Source organism: Octopus bimaculoides, chromosome 17, assembly GCF_001194135.2.
Source record: "Octopus bimaculoides isolate UCB-OBI-ISO-001 chromosome 17, ASM119413v2, whole genome shotgun sequence".
Classification (NCBI taxonomy): Eukaryota; Metazoa; Mollusca; class Cephalopoda; order Octopoda; family Octopodidae; genus Octopus; species Octopus bimaculoides.
In genome coordinates, this window is record NC_068997.1 from 42,265,348 (window position 1) to 42,282,970 (window position 17,623).

Consider the following 17,623-nt stretch of genomic DNA (forward strand, 5'->3'; position numbering starts at 1 on the left):
ATAGTGAGTATAGATGGTAATTACTGAGTTTAAACAATTCATCATCATCAACAACATTTAACGTCCGTTTTCCATGCTGGCATAGGTTAGACGACCTAACAGGAACTGACAAGGCCAGGTGCCATAGTTGTTTTGGCTTGGTTGTCCTTGTTAATGCCAACCACTTTACAGAATGTACTGGGAGCTTTTTACAGGTACAAGCAACAACACCAATGGGTTTTTTTACGTGGTATATTGGTTTTTGTTCAAAGGTGGAATAAATTGATTTGGGGAAAAATAAAAGTCTAACATACAGTTCACCACCAGGTCCAGTCCTTGTTGCGGTGTGGTAGCTTTTGTGCCTTAAATGACTCCCGAGAGTTTATGTCATTTGAGGGCAACCGATCCCTTAGTAGGGCATTCAACACTGAACAGATCAAAAGATAGGTGCTAAACTAATATGGACAACCTCTTTTCAAACGTAAAAATGAATTTGTGTAAAGCGAACGCCTCTACATAGAAAACGAAAAAAGCAAAGTCAAAGGGCATAGATGATAATTCAAAACGAACAAGACCTGAGAGGGAAAGGTTTGACTTCAGGGAGATGGGACACAGATGAAGAGTTGAAAAAACAGGGATCCAACTGGAGAGAAGCAGAAAAATCAACCCAGTGGAGGAAAATCGTTGGGGGCCTATACCTCATAGGGAACGAAAGGCTAAAATAAGGAAAAGTATCCCATACAGAACACATTTTTGTTTTTCGTATTGACTCATCTCTTTTACTAAGTCAGTTTTCAAGGACAGAGGGATGGAGGGAGAGGATAACTGTAATGTAAAACGGCAGTGTATTCCAAAGGGTGATTCAGGTCGCCCACCTGTCGTTCGAAGGTACCGTGTTGGTAGTAATATAAAAATGTTAAAATAGATAATATTGATATAACAGATGGTAGTGTACGTCAATAGATGTCACTTCAAATGTCGTCAGAATCCAACAGGTTGGGCGTGGGCGTTGGGATTCTACCGTACCAACCACATTAATCCAATGCATGTTGATATAGATTGGAAATCGATTAACTCAACATCCCCCAGTACTTGATTGACACTTCATTTTATCGACCCCCGGGAAGAAAGAATATAAAGTTGGTATCAGTTGAGATTTGAACTCAGAATGTCGGCATTTTCTCAATCGCATTTCGATTCTTGCAATCCAAATCCATACCCTTCGTCTTCTAAATTATTTGTAGTATTAATTATAACTGGGTTTTAACTGTCGGGTGAAAGTTTAATTTCCATTCAATTATCTCAGTTTTGTTCGTTTGTTCACATACAATTGCATTCATGTACACACACACACACATTTGCGATAAATCATTCATGACAAATTAAAAATACCCTGTTGATGTTGAAATTTCAATGAAGGAGCTTTGGATCTATGTTAGAATCCGGCTCTTTATTGGCAAGAGATCTTGAAATAAAACTAAATAACACACACACACACGTGTATATACATGCATACGTGTGTGGGGGAAGGCCGACAAAAAGGAATATATACATACTTCAGAGAAAGAAAAACGTGTAGAAATATTTTAATACTAAATTTCTTCAGACATCATGTGATTACAAGTTACCTTTAACATTTTTTTGCCTTTTTTTCTATTTTGATATGTGGGCAAAGCAGTCCAGTAAATTTACTGGAGATCAGTGTTTGGTGTGGAGTGCCATCAAGAGATTTAATAGAATCGATTTTCTTTGAAAGTACTTTTACTTGCCAAGTATACCGAGACATGCTACACACGTCCATTTTACCTGCCATACATGCACTTCGTGGAAATGAAGAACTTTTTTCTTTACAACATGACGGTGCAACGCCACACTACTGTTGAGACGTGCGAGCTTACCTGGATAAGCATTTGCAAATACAGTGGATAAGATGAAGAGATGAAGCAGTTGATTTTCTCACATATTCTCCTGACTTACAGACTATCACTTATGGGGCGCCCTAAAGGATGTCATGTATCGCAGGTAACTGGCTACACTGAGGACCCTTCGGGAAGAAATTGAAGCTGCATGTGCAGTAATCTTACTGGACACTTTGACCAATGCTGCCCAAGCATGAGTTCGCTGAACTAATAAGTATCTAGAATCTAATGGCTTTGAGCGCCTCCTGTAATAGAAGTTACAGGTAACTCGATTTAAGCCCGTGATATCTGACACGCACACACACAGATTTTATATATATATATATATATATATATACGAGGGGGTGCTGTAAAGTTCCTGGCTTTGGGCAAAAGAAAATACAGGAGGATCAGTTAATTATGATTTTGTTCAACATATTCCCCTCTCAGATTCACACTTATTGCAGCGGTCCTTTAGTTGTTTCTAATCCCTGTAACACCCTTAAACTATACTATCTTGTTCGGTCATGCTGGAGCACCGCTTTGAAGAATTTTAGTCGAACTAATTAACCTGAGGACTTATTCTAGTGGTCTCTTTTGCTGAACCGCTAAATTACGGGGACATACACACACAACGGGCTTTTTCAGTTTCCTTCTATCAAATCCACTCACAAGACTTTGGTCGGCCTGAAGTTATAGTAAAAGACACTTGCCCAAGGTACCAGGCAGTGGGACTGAACCCGGAAAGGTGTGGTTGGGAAGGAAACTTCTTACCACACGGCCACGCCTGCAGATAAATAAACGTATTTTTTTGTCTTAGTTAATAATTAAGCTGGTTCCCATGCATTTCCCTGAAGAAAAGATTACATTCTTATCAACATCACCTATTCTTATGGAAAGTATAAATTGTAATCTTCGAAACATATGTTGGAAATAAAAGTATTCAGTTAACATATGCGTTTTACTCCATTTACTAAATTTATATATATATATATATATATATATATATATACACACACACACACACAAATATTATTTTACTAACAGCAAACCACAGCATGTATTAGTCAGAAATGGGACCCTAGGCCAGTAAAACATCCGGACAAATATTGTGTGTGCCCAAACCTTGAAGACGGCACTGCTGAAACCCGCTCCCAATGGCCGCTATCGACACACTAGATTTTACATACTGCATTTGTGCCTGTGTCATGGTAAACCTTGCTATAAACTTGTTTTTTCTGCTACTTAAGGCGGCAAGCTGGCAGAATCGTTAGTACACCGGACAAAATGCTTAACGGTATTTCGTCCGTTCTTATGTTCCAAGTTCAAATTCCGCCGAGATCGACTTTGCCTTTCATCCTTCGGGGTCGATAAATTAAGTACCAGTTTCGCACTGTGGTCGATGTAATCGACTCATCCCCTCCCCCAAATTGCTGCCCTTGTGGCAAAATTTGAAACCATTATTTTCCTTCTACCTGTATCCAGAGTAATATGAGAACCAACGATGATATAGGATTGCCAACATTTCTCGACAGCCAACACACAATACTTCACTTCGCACCGAGCGGTGAAAACCACATTATTTATATTCACAATTAAATGGGAGTCAAACCAGTTTGTTCGAATTATATTTCCCACACTTTTCTACAATTGGACAACGAGAAAATAAGAATTTATTTATAAAACTATTCATGTATTTGTTTTGCCGCGATTTTTTAAAATATAATTTGCATTAAAGAAATGAACTCTATCTGGTTGAACGGTTAAGAAGTTCGATTTACATCCAGGTGGTTTCGGTTTCAATCCCATTGCACGGCAACTTGGGCAAGTGTCTTCTATTGTATCCCCGGCCTGACCAATTCCTTGTGGGTGAATGAAGTACACAGAAACTGTGTGGAAGCCGTCATATATATGTACATATGTGTGTGTGTGTGTCTTTGCCTCACGCCTACTGTTAGACAACCAGTGTTGGTTGTTTACGTCCTCGTAACTTACAGGTTTCGGCGAAAGAGACCGATAGAACAAGTACCAAAGTTTTAAAAAAAATAAGGGTAAATTTTGATCCATTCACCCGCACGATTTTCACTAAAGAAAAAAAAAAACTCGGATTTTTTGCGTGGAATCAAGTATCCTGCTGCAAACTCCTTATTTTTGTTCGGAAAAAAAAGGGGACCCCCATATCCCGGAATCATTGGAAATCCGAGTTTTGGGGGGGATTATTTCTTAGTGAAAATCGTACGGGTGAAAGAATCAGATAATACCAAGTACTGCGGTGAATTTGGTCGGCAATGCCCCCAGACCAATCACCGAAACAATTAAAAGGAAAAGATAATGCATGATCATGTTGAAAAAAATGCTTTCTTCAAAATTTTTGCCATGCACAAAAAATATTACTGATAAAGAGTTTTCCACTTTGTTTTCTAAACCATTGGTTTTAATACATTTTATAAACGTCCATGCGAAATGCATCGGCAGTTTTTGCTTTTAAAATCTGATCTGTCGTGCAACCAAGATGGTAAAAACAGTGAAGACCATGAAGGTATCGGCATACAGGACAAAGGACATCAGTTTGTATTTTATCAGTGAGACTGCATTGTGTGGCCGACACATACGTATCAACCTGGATATCAACAGATCTGTAAATTTCACCATTAATACCAGCGGCAATATAGTGCTAAATTCAATTCTTTCAGCGAGTAAAGTTACCTTGCTAGCATCACATCCAGGTGAATATATCCTTATCAACACCACGCAAACCAAAAGCTGTTGACTCAGGCCGAGTAAATTCATAGAGATTCATTTTTAAGGGGATAAGAATGTCTGCAATGAAACATCGTGTGGTGGTAGTACGCTGTTGCTATAAGGAGTCACAACGAACTGAAACAATATGGTATTGTAATGAGCACAATGGTTTTAGTTTGTGTTGCCGTGATGCCAGAAAAATGCACAGCACAGGCAGAAGGTTAGCCCATAAAGCGCTGGGATTTGCACTTACATAGCACGGAGACCTTTCATCTGACTCTTCCAAATCTTCGTTAAAACTGTATTGAAACCATTGGTGGATTTTTTTTTTTTTTTGTTATCAAAGCAACTGGTCGCACACCACCAGGTTTAACGGAACCTACTGAAGCAAGCTAGTATGATCGCAGCATTACCACGGACGATGGCGAGCCTAAGGCGTTGGGAAAGCCAAATAGTTAAAATATCTTCTTAGTATACAACAGTGGCAAGTTTTACATCATCTGAAAAGTCATTATATATATATATATATATATATATATATATATGCTCGAAATGTAAAAGACTTTTTCACTTTCCCGAGCGTCAAACTATAACACCTGTCTTCGTCTTTTGTTTTTCTATGAATTTCAATTACACACACTGGCATTTATTTATTTATTTGCTAATTCGAACAAAATGTACGCATAAACAATTCGTTTTTCTTATCGCTGTAGATTTCTTTTTTTTTTTTTTGCGGGGAGGGGTATGTGCATAAATTTTGATATTTGTTTATCTTCGAGTTAGACAAAAAGAAAAAGAAAGCTGTTGCTAGCCGAAATGATACGAGTTGCAACTTGACAAAATAGAAGTGAATCCCTGCAATGAAGGATCGCCAAGAATTTCACCAAGTTAGAGTGGAGGAAGGAAATGGAATTATTCAATCAGACATTATATATAAATCAATCTTGTGATTCTATCAATCGTATTTTTTTTAAAATTCGTTTACAGCCTCCAAACATTAACAATCGAAAGAACCCCTACGTGTCGTTCGAGCCGCGACAGATAGCAGTTAAATCTTTCACAAATCATACTGCAACCCTCTTTTAAAAAGGGGAACGGCGACACACGATAATGTCTCCTTAACAAAAAGAAAAAAAAGAAAACAATGTTCATGGCTACATTCAATGTAGATCATTTCATTAAACTGTATCATTATAATGGTCGTTTGAATCACTTTGTTTCAAAAATTCATATTTCTATATAGCATCCCAGAAGTTAATTAAAGTCAATTGGACAAATTTTAAAAAGGATTGCCAAACTTATATACTATAGGCATTTATTATCTTTTACTGCTACATGTCTATTAGTGTTACTAATAGTCATTTAGCTAATATTGTGAGCTAACGCCATACATGTTAAGTCACATGCAAACTAGAAATGCGTAAACGATACGTTTATATGCTTTGGTTCTCTGCTGTTAAATTATGTGTTTGTTTCAATCGTTGGTGCTAATTTATTTAAGCGTAGAATTTTTAACCACCCACTGCGAACTCCCTATGTTTTTCTGTTAAAAAAACAAAAAGCAACTTTTCGGCTTTATATGTTTTCAGTATGAAAAATTCAAAAACCGTTTTTTTTTTAAGTCAAGCGATGCAGGCATGGGTGTGGAGTGAAGAAATTTGCTTTGCAACCGCGTGGCTGCGAGTTCAAACCCACTGTCGGCACCAAGGGTATCTCCTATTAGACCTGGGCTGACCAATGTGAATTTATGAAGTTTTTATTTTCATATAAAACATAAACATGTACATCTTTTAGAACATTGTCATTTATAAGATTTTACTGGCAAATTTTTGAATTAACATAAACATTAATTTACATGAAAGAAAATTAACGGAGAACTTTCATCTGACTCTTCCAAATCTTCGTTAAAACTGTATTGAAACCATTAGTGGATTTTTTGATTTTTTTATCAAAGCAACTGGTCGCACACCTCTAGGTTTAACGGAACCTACTGAAGGAAGCCAGTATAATCGCAGCATTACCACGGACGATGGCGAGCCTAAGGCGTTGGAAAAGCCAAGTACCCCCACGGGCATCACCTGACACGTCGGTGAGGCAAGCTGCCAACGTTGACAAGAACTTTGCTGTTAGTGGCCCAGTTCCTCCGAATGTCACAAACACCATAGAATGGAAGAGAGAATTCTGTCATGTCACAGTACTTCAGGGTTTTCTTCCGTTCGGCTACGGAAGCAGTGACCTTCCCATTAACTGCAGGATGTGAGAGGGAGCAAAGGAGTTGAAAAAAATTCTTCAGCAATAACAGAAGAAAAAGAGCTTAGGTTAATATTTTAAGTTCCATTTTAAGACAGCGAGCTGGCAAGATCGTTAGCACGCAAGGTAAAATGCTTAGCGGCATTTCTTCTGTCTTCACCCGAGTTCAAATTCCGTCGGGGTCTACTTTGCCTTTCATCCTTTTCGGGTCAATAAAACAAGTACCAGTTGAACACTGGAATCGAGGGAATTGCTGGCCTTGTGCCAAAATTTGAAATCAATATTTTAGTGTCATTTCTTTCGCATCTTAAAATAAGATATAACCAAAGCTTATCTGTATGCCTTTACCTAAAACGAAATTATAATGTCAGATATATGACACTCCAATAATAGGATTATTAAAATGTCGAAACGCTGTTAAAGCTGTGTGTTTGCATTTATAAATATTTTTTTTTTAAAGTGTGCACTTCAATCGTATAAACACATTTGTTTGCAGTAGTATTTAAATGTTCAAGGGTACGTCAGGGCAATAGTAATGCTTTCATTAGTTTGAAAGCCAATAGAGCTTATTACATGATATTCGTGTTTTTTTATCCATATAATTAAGATATAATTACATTTATACAGCAACTAGACTGAGAATTCTTATTGTTTTTTAACAGTACATTTTATATTGCTGCTTAGCGACCTGGCAAACTGTTTAGCAGCATTTCGTCTGTTTTCACGTTCTGGGTTCAAATTCTGCCGAGGTCGACTTTGGCTTTCATCCTTTCCGGGTCGATAAAATAAGTACCAGTTGAGCACTGGGATCGATGTAATCGACTTATCCCCTTCCCCAAAGTAGCTGACCTTGTGCAAAATTTTGAAACCCTATTTCGACTACAAAGGTTACAAACGGCAGAATCGTCAACACACCGGACAAAATGCTGAACGCTACCTACTCTGTCTTTACGTTCTAAGTTCAAATTCCGCCGAAGTCGACTTTTCCTCTCATCCTTTCGCGGTTGGTAAAATAAGTATCAGTTGAGTACTGGGGTCGATGCAATCGACAAGCCCCCACCACCTCCACACCAAAAAAAAAAATTAATTTCAGCCCTTGTGCTTATAGTAGAATTACTATTACGATTGATATAGTGGTGAACTAACAGAATCGTCAAAGCGTCGGAAAAAAATACCTTGTATTTATTCCAGCAATTTACGTCTATAGTTCAAATAGCACCAAGGTATATTTTGTCTCTCAACCCTTCGAGGTCGATACAAATAAAATACCTGTCAAGTGCTGCAGTCGACGTAATTCTACCTATTGCTTAGCCTCAACTCACTAATCTCGTGACTAAACCGCAAACCTTTATTAGTTATGTTGGTTGTGACGGCGGATTGACAGAATCTTTAGTGTTCTGGCAGTTATTTCTTCCGACTCTTTAACGTTTTGAGTTCAAATCGCGCAGAGGTCAAGTTTACCTTTCGATCTGCCTGGAGTTGATAAAATAAAGTACAAGTGCTGAGAACCGATAGAATCGACTAACATCCCCTCCTCAAAACTGCTGGTTTTGTGCTCAAATTAGAATAAGTTATGTTCTGTTGTTACCGACTCTGGATATCTGGTTTTCAAAACATGAATGCCCGAGGACCGCATTAAAAAATACTATAGAAGTTAGTGAAGACAGGGGTAAAAACTGACGTCTAAACCAACATTAACTTCTTAATTAAAACGGAAAGGACAGTTTTCAGGGCCGTATAAGAATGAGTATGTTTAAAATTATCAACATGACACCTTATTCTAGATACTAGACTTTTTCTTTTTCCTAATCAAAATTCTCGTTTGAATAAAAGAAATATTCCATGATTAAATATAGACTTTTCGATAACATAGATCTCTGATATAAGTTCAATTTCACACAAATTTTGGGAAGGATTGTAGACAACAGTACTTGAATGATACTTATATATTATCGACCGGGAAGTTGATCCATCACCACTACCCATGTAAAATTAGAAATTTTTCGGTAATGTGTACATGCGACTCAGTTTCCATTCCTGGTTGTTCGTGCGATTTACTAAAAACTAAACTAAATTCGATTTTTCGAACGTCAAATAGGATATTACCGAAATTATTTTACAAGGTACATAGCTTTAAATACCGTTTCCATTGGTATGATAGTTATTGTACGATCAGCATGCATCCAGGAATAAAACTCCTGATGACAACTGGCGATCAAACTGATCGAAACGTATAAAATAATTTTCTTTAAAAATGAAATTCGAAAAATTATAAACTCATAAAAAACACAGACATTTCGATCTACTTTGATTTTAGTTTTTAAAATCAAATATCCGAAGAAAATGAGAGAATGTGTCCATAGTTTTTTTTTTTATTGTACGTTCCAGTTTTCACTGCTGTCAATCAAGATGAATCTCTCAAGAGATAAAGGCCCGAATCAAACAAGTTAAAATTATTCAAAGTTAGATGTAACTCAGTCCTAACATCCGTAATGTTTTGGAAGGAGAAAAAAATTCCACAGTAACATCACACACACACACACACACACACAAACAAACAAACATTTCCCACTTATGTCGAAGGTATAAAATAAAAGCTGAATATAATCAAAAGCAACATCACAATGAACGAAAGAAATATATGCAAAATCTATAGATATTGCTAGAGCAGGGGTTTTCAAACTTTTTGACTTGCGGACCCCTTTATATTTCAGGCTAAACGCTTATGAAATTTATACATAAATATTTGCTTAAAATAACATATTTTTACATTTATCCATTTAACAGTATTTAACAAATAGGTTTATTGTCAATTAAAAGATTTCGATTAAAAACCATATATAAAATCAAATTGCCCATAAAAAGTATTTGCTGTTCACGGACCCCTTGTCTTGTCCTTGCGGACCACAGTTTGAAAACCCCTGTGCTAGAGTGCATAAACAAACAAACAAAAAAACACCAGCCGAGGAAAGAAAAATGTTTATACACATGCACACAAACACACGGTCTGACGAAGCCGAGTAAGCCAAAACTTCGAAGTCACTGTCAACCTTTTCCTTGTAAAAGTTTAATAAACATGTACTACTCTGCTAAAATAAATAAATAAATAAATAAATAAACCTACCGATAAATCTAATCTTTCAGTTTTATGTTAGTTTTATGTTACATCTACGCTATTCTAATTGACAAAAGTGAAAGTGAATTCTAAACTCAAAGATTGCCCATTCCAGATAATCGACGTCAGGGCTGATGTACAGTTCGAATTGTAGATCGATGTTTGTAAGGAGCTTGTGGGCAGAGACAAGCTACGTGGAGTGGGCAGAGGGTTTAATGGTGGGTCTGTAAGTGATGATACACAGTAAGGATGTCAGGGAGAAGGGTGAAAAAGTTGGCGGATCGAAGATCTAATTTGAGAGGGAGTTGCTATGTGGGGACCACAAAGCAGAGACTGCTGTAGTACCTTGGAATACGTGGAGAGGAAGAGCAGCAGCATGTCGCATCCTTTTGCTCTTGTTTACATAAATATGTGATGCAAGTCAAGGAAGTGTACTATTACAGCCGAGCACTAACAGCTGTATCATGCTGGTATGGCCGAAAACATCATCATAACACTACCACTCTAAATACCTTGTAAAAGAAAATACCCTGTAAAATCGATATTCCCCAAATTAAACACGGACTTTATGGTCATCTAAGGCGTGATATACTACTCGCATTTGACTCCTATTTTGAGGTTATTCGTAGAGGAGGGCTGCTGTTTAAAGTAAACGTACATATATAAATAAACATGTCGCAGTTCGAAATTATCTTGACATTTTCATGTTCTAAAAGATATAGTTAGTGTGTAGGAGTTAACTGCAATGTTGGTGGTCTGTAATAGTAAACTGAAGGAGAATTTAGAAAGTAGTGGGAGAGCCAAATTCATGTGTATTTTATGAAACGAATATTTTGGGAGTTACATGCAGTGTGAGTTTGAAGCGGGTGCTAAAAAAATTAACAACACAATAACAGTGAAATTCAAAAACGGAGCTGTCATTGCAGGAAAAAGAGGCTATGTGCATAAATGTTTACAAACGACTTAAGAACGTGGGAAATTAAGCTAGTGGGGGTGGTCAAGTGGTTTGGACACAAGAGTTAGCATCCAACTACTGCATATATCGAGTCAATTACTAAACAAGGTGTTTGATCTTAATCGATGAAGACATCATTTCATTCATATAAATGTGCCATCAAAACAGTTCAAAACTATTTCATAAATAAATACACGAACATAATTAGCCGCCGAATCTTTTAATGAAAACAAAAACCGAATTTAACGATAAAGTTTACTATTGCGTAAGAAAACAAGGAAGAAATTGTACTAAAAGAATTGACACGAGATTCAGAAAGGATTATTGGTGAATAACATGGAATCAATATGGAATTTCTAATTCACAAATATTTAAAGAAATTGACAGAAGATGAATTACGAATACCGATTAATTTGATACACAGAAGAAAGAGAGAAAAATAGTCAAGTGAAATCACAACAAACAGCCACTCACTAGCATTTAAGACTAAACAATTGTGTTATTTAGTTGTTTTTTCTGGAAATACTCCAAAACAAATGAATGAGTGAGAAAAAGATAATTTAATTTGCGTTTTAAAAATAATTCAATGCACAGCCAACATTATATAGCTTCTATTAAGGAAACTAATTTAGTCGAGTAGGTGTTGGTTGTTGCGTCTATGAAATGTTTAAATATTAACTGAGTTTAAAACCGGCGACAGGTCTTTCTCGCTCGTCAGTGTGTATATATGTGAAAGAAAAAACATCACACGAGCTTTTCTGTAATCGTTGTCTGATTCTAGAAATAGTCATTTTAGTGGCAGTGAACAGTCAGCATGTTAAACCTACTAACCGGAACTATATTGTTCTACAGCAATTGCAAACTAGATGACGAAATAAGAGAAAATAAATTAAACTGCCAATTTTTTTACGTTGTTTTAATATTTACCTCAGCGGATATCAGTCTCTGCGCTTGTGGATCATCGTATGGAAGTCGTGGAACTTTGGATAAAGGAAACTTGTAGCGATGCGGTGGGTCTCCTGCTTCGGCTGCCATCGTTTCGAATATAATTAGAATAAAGCCGTAACTGCTTTCTCACTCAGCCGACCACAGCACGATTTCCACATAGAAAGACACTTGAAAACAACAACAAAAACAAGAGAAAGAAGGAGAAGCAGTAAGAGGGGGTAAATCAGACTTGAAGTAGCAGCAGGAGCGGATGGGAAAAGAACCAGCCTCGGTTTCATTGTTATTCCGTCACAGCACTCTAAGTGTAAACACAACTTCTAAATGACAAAAAAAATCTGGGGTTCTACACAGATTCATGAATGAACGTGCCCTTCACGTATCTCTCCCCCGATTAGCCTCTCATCCTTACACTTGTTTAGTTAGTACTATCAAGGTACAAGGTCTTTTTCTCTCGTGTTTCTACTATATTGTGTAAACTTAGGTCGCTCTAAATCGAGCAGACAGACATATGCCATGCTGGTTGTCGACCGTACGGCTAGACACAACCCACAGATCAGTTGTAGGTATATCATGCCTCTGCTATGCAATGAGGTATCGTTTGACAGGGGTAGAGCCAGGAATTATTGTGACAGTCTGGGTACATTGTAGAAGTCAACTCCCAAATGATTCGATTTCGAGATCAGGTTTTGATACCCGATATAAAGTACCTTTTCTTCGCAATCAGCTTTTTAACACTCATGGATGCGGCACAGTCACAACGACATCCCATTTTTCATTCTACTATAAATTTCAGGCGCTGTTCCTAGTTAAAGGAAAATAGAGTAAATCCTGCAATGTGTGTGTGTGTGCACGCGCGCGCATGTGTGTAGATATAATTATAAGTATTACAGTTCTATATTTAAGAGATGAGGAATTATTTACATTATTTACATTATTTACATTTGACGGATATTTCTCCTCATCTTGTTTGTTGTTAACACAACGTTTCGGCTGATATACCCTCCAGCCTTCGTCAGGTGTCGTGGGGAAATTTCGAACCTGGGTTCTCATTCCTAATGTTAGGAATGAGAACCCAGGTTCGAAATTTCCCCAAGACACCTGACGAAGGCTGGAGGGTATATCAGCCGAAACGTTGTGTTAACAACAAACAAGATGAGGAGAAATATCCGTCAAATGTAAATAATGTAATTATAAGTATGCTTTGTATTTTTTATTTCATTATTTAGTTGTGGTGGAAGGGCTATGTTTGCGATATAGACCCACTGAGTCCGATGACATTGGGGTTAATGTTCATTGTGTACACGTTAAAAGTTAACGGCAGCATGATAAACATGGGCATCTTCTGCGAAGTAAGGACTGAAAAGCGATGAGTATGGGACAATAAAGATAATGAGAGGAGGGGAGACTAATGAGTTTGCCAAAGTAGAGGTGGTGCGAAACCATCCCAGGCCCGATGAACAGGGAAAGTAGAAACGACAGCTGGGAGACAGCATATTCATGGCTCGGGCTGGAGTGTGTTGGTGAATGACTTGATGCCAATCGAATCGCCTGGTGCTTTGGGGAGATGGGGTGGGGGAGGTATTTAATTTTTTTAAATGCAATGTAGTAGAGTGTCTCTATGTGTAACAGCCGCGTCGTTCCTTTGTGGGTCTCAATTAAACTTATAGTGTAAGTAGTTGAGGGGTTGGTAAAAGTATTTTCCGGGTCTGTAAGGGAAGGTCAATCTTTTTGAGGAGGTTACGGTTGAAGATATGAAATCAGTGATTGTGGGGCGTGGTCACAGTTGTCACAAGGAGTGTAAGATGTGGAGTTGCAGACAACACCAGGTAATACAATCAGAGGGGCGTTAGACAAACAAGATAATGCATAAGTGTTTGTAATTGTTATCTGTCGTGTATTGTGCACTTCGTTCTTAAACATTATTAATTGTAGTTACTCTATCGCTAAAATGTTGTCAATTGGTATTTACATCTTTTTTTTCTTTGATATTTTTATCATGGAGAAATTGCTTTACTTGGCATGGCTTAAAATTAATCCAGATTATCCAGATTATCCAGATTATCCAGATTATCCAGATTATCGTACCAAACGTGCTCCAAAATTTATCTTTTGCTAAGAAGGAGGTAATTATCAACAATCATGTTCTTACTGCACTCATTGACTCTGCTAGTTCAGTTTTATAAGCCCAGACACAGCATACTTTCCATTACTCCACAATTAGCTTTATTAACACAAATGGGACTAGCTAATTTTAATGCTAAAATTATTCTTGTACTGTTCATACAGAACTGAAATGCATGCATTTCCTGTTATTAATCTTATGTTAATTTTAGAGTTTTTTTAAAACCTATGCAGTGGTACTATTCTTAATTAAAATTTTCATATCATTACTGAATATAGCAATTGCTCACCAGATCTTATAGCAAAACCCTAAATCATTGGTTGCTAATGCAACTAGGCCATGTGTAGCCCCCAAATTCTGTTTCCAAGACCAGCTCAAGGCCACTCTCCTCAGCTGCTCCATTGACCCAAATACCTGGGAGACAATTGCCAAGGACCACCCAAAGTGATGGTATGTCAATGTCAAAAGAACACAGCAGATGGAAAATAATAGATGTCAAGAAGCAGAGATCAGCCGTCAAAGACAGAAAGAGTGACTCACACTTCCTCATCTCCCACCAACACCTGTGATAAATGTTTCCCTGGATCTTCTATGCTGCCCTTGACCTAAACAGTCAGCTCAGACACCAGTACCCTTTGCACCCATTAGGATGAAGAGGCTCAATCACTCACTACAGATTAACTACTCAGATTTGAGTTAATGCCACTGCCACCAAAGCAAACAATGATGGCTTAATAATTTTTTTTCTTTTTAAATCATCCAACACCAACTGGTGACGCTATGAGTTTCCTCCATGTATTGCATTCTTGCACCACATTCATCATGTAGTCCAACATCTTCGTCAATGATTTTCTTGGGGGTCAGGTTCAGGTGGCCACATCTACGAGTGACATTGGGGGACCATAACAGAATTCTTGCAGCAGCTTCACGGTGTTTCATTTACATGTCCAGCAAGAAGTAGACAACACTTTCTAATGACAGTTGAAATCTTCAGAAGATGCCCATATAAGATTTTGTTAGTCATGTACGACTACCAAGAGATGGCAAAACTGCCACAAATGCAGTGTAGTCTCACCTGATTCCAACAGAAGTATTTTGTGATGTTCACTCTTTCAGTTGAGAATTTATTGGTAAAGAAGTTTATGTTCGATGATTTAGATACACACTTCCACATATTGATGGTATAATCATTAAGTTATTCTGCATGCAATTTTTTCTCTACCTTCAACTGAAAGGGTGCACATCATAAAATACTTCTATTGGAATCAGGTAAGACTACACTGCATTTGCAGTAGTTTTGCCATATTCCTTTTAGCTTTGCAAATGGTGCTGCCTATTTCCAGATGACTATTGTTGTTGTTGGCACTCCGTCGCTTATGACGTCGAGGGTTCCAGTTGATCCGATCAATGGAACAGCCTGCTCGTGAAATTAACGTGTAAGTGGCTGAGCACTCCACAGACACGTGTACCCTTAACGTAGTTCTCGGGGATATTCAGCGTGACACAGTGTGACAAGGCTGACCCTTTGAATTACAGGCACAACAGAAACAGGAAGTAAGAGTGAGAGAAAGTTGTGGTGGAAGAGTACAGCAGGGTTTGCCACCATCCCCTGCCGGAGCCTTGTGGAGCTTTAAGTGTTTTCGCTCAATAAACACTCACAACGCCCGGTCTGGGAATTGAAACCGCGATCCTATGACCATGAGTCCACTGCCCTAACCACTAGGCCATTGCGCCTCCACTCCAGATGACTAATAATAAAGCTATAATGGAAAAAAATTTTGAAGACATTTTCCCCTCCTTTGACAATATAACAGCAGGTAAAAGAGACAATGTTCAAAAGTCCATGAACATTAAAACCAAAACTTAGTTTTGAGAATGATTCAAGATCTGTCATTTCAGCAAGACCTATCAAAATACTTGGCAATTGTAATTGGAGCAGCATTATTCATTCTGATCCTGAGACTACATTGTTGGCAGGAGCCGCTACTTCCATCAAATCTTGGGTCACTCTAAGCATGTTTGTATATTATGCAAAATGCATCCATAAATTCTCAGAGAAAATTAGAGCCTTAGCAGAAATGCAGTCATATCCTCTGAGTCAAAAAACACTTAATGCTTTTAATACTTTGAAAAAGGAAATACAAAATGTCATCTTAGCACTTTCATTGTATTAATGTGATGCATTTGATGTCACAGTTTTAGCTACTCTAAATCAAAGAGACAGACAAGTCGCTTTCATATCAAGAACTGACAACAAACATTACTATATTCCAATAGAAAAGAAGCCACTGCACTTATCAAGGCTATTTAAAGTGAAATTATATTGGACATGATTTTACTCTCATTACTAATAAAAAGCCAGTTGTTTTTATGTTAAATAGGAGAAAATACATAAAAGCAAAAAGCTAGGTACAGCAATAGTATACAAAACTTGCATTTTTTTCTGCCACCATCAATTATATTCATGAAAAAGGGACAATGTTATTCCTAATGCACTGATGTATGCCAAATTATCTGAAATACAGAAAACACTGTGTCACCCAAGGATAATAAAAATGCTTCATTTTGGGTAAGCTAAAATACAAAATCTACCTTTCTCTAAAGATGACATTAAAAAGGCCTGTTCTTTTTGTCAACTGTATACCAAAATGAAACCTTAATTTTTTCACTTTCAAGAAAACATTCTGATCAACATTATTCAGTCTCTGAAGCATTTTAATGTTGACTTTAATGGGCCATCAATATCATTGTTATCTCACAAATGTCTCTTTGAGGGCCATTAATGAACTCTTATGTTTTCCTATTGTGATACTTAGTCTGAATAATTTCTGAAATTGTTATGAAGTGTTTAAATCAATCTTTGCATTAAGTGGCACTGCTAGATGCATCCATCAAATCACTCTATAAGTGGTTCTCAGTGCTCACAAGAAATGTAATACATCATTTGAATAAACAAAGAGTCATCAAACCGCAATTCATTCAGCAATGACAAAGTTGAAAGATCCAATAAGATTATCTGGAAAGCTGTTCAATTAGCCCTCAAAAATACTTGATCTCTCTAACACATGTTGACAGACAGTACTTCCTAATGTACTCTCATCAATAAAGTCCCTTACTGTGCAGTTATAAACTTTACACCTCATGAAAGGTATTTGTTTCATTCCAGCAGCACTCTTCTAATGGCAACACATTACCAGCTTAGCATTTATCTCCTGATAAAATTCTGTTATGATGATTTATTGAAGTGAACAAGAATAATCCATATGTTAATGACATGGAACTAAATCAAATCCACTCTTCATGTATGCCAGTTGTCCAAATGGTAGAGATTCAACAGTATCATTGTGTGAGCTTCCACAATTACCTAATTATACTGAAATTTCTGCAGAATCGCTTAACTATGCAATATCTCAGTAAAAGATGTTCAAAACAAATGCAAGTAATTGAGATTTGGAAGTTAAGTTGAGTATTCAGGACTTGATAATTTAGATAATGTATGTTTATTTAGTGTTTAAAATTGTTATTGTTATTTATGAGTTTGTAATATACATCTTGCAGTTCTTTCTGCCAGTGTGCTTGCCAAAAGGATAGGACTTACAAGTGTTACAATCTCA

At 37.2% G+C, this 17,623-nt stretch overlaps 1 protein-coding gene across 1 annotated transcript in view; it reads right to left on the reverse strand.

Annotated features, from left to right (window-relative positions):
* Window positions 1-12,113, reverse strand: part of LOC106870719 (hypoxia-inducible factor 1-alpha inhibitor) — a 40,325-nt gene extending 28,212 nt beyond the window's left edge. The window contains exon 1 of the mRNA XM_014916887.2: window positions 11,867-12,113. Within this exon, the coding sequence (XP_014772373.1) occupies window positions 11,867-11,974 (108 nt within the window). The 5' untranslated portion in view covers window positions 11,975-12,113. The remainder of the gene's footprint in view (window positions 1-11,866) is intronic.
* Between the last annotated feature and the right edge of the window lie 5,510 nt (window positions 12,114-17,623).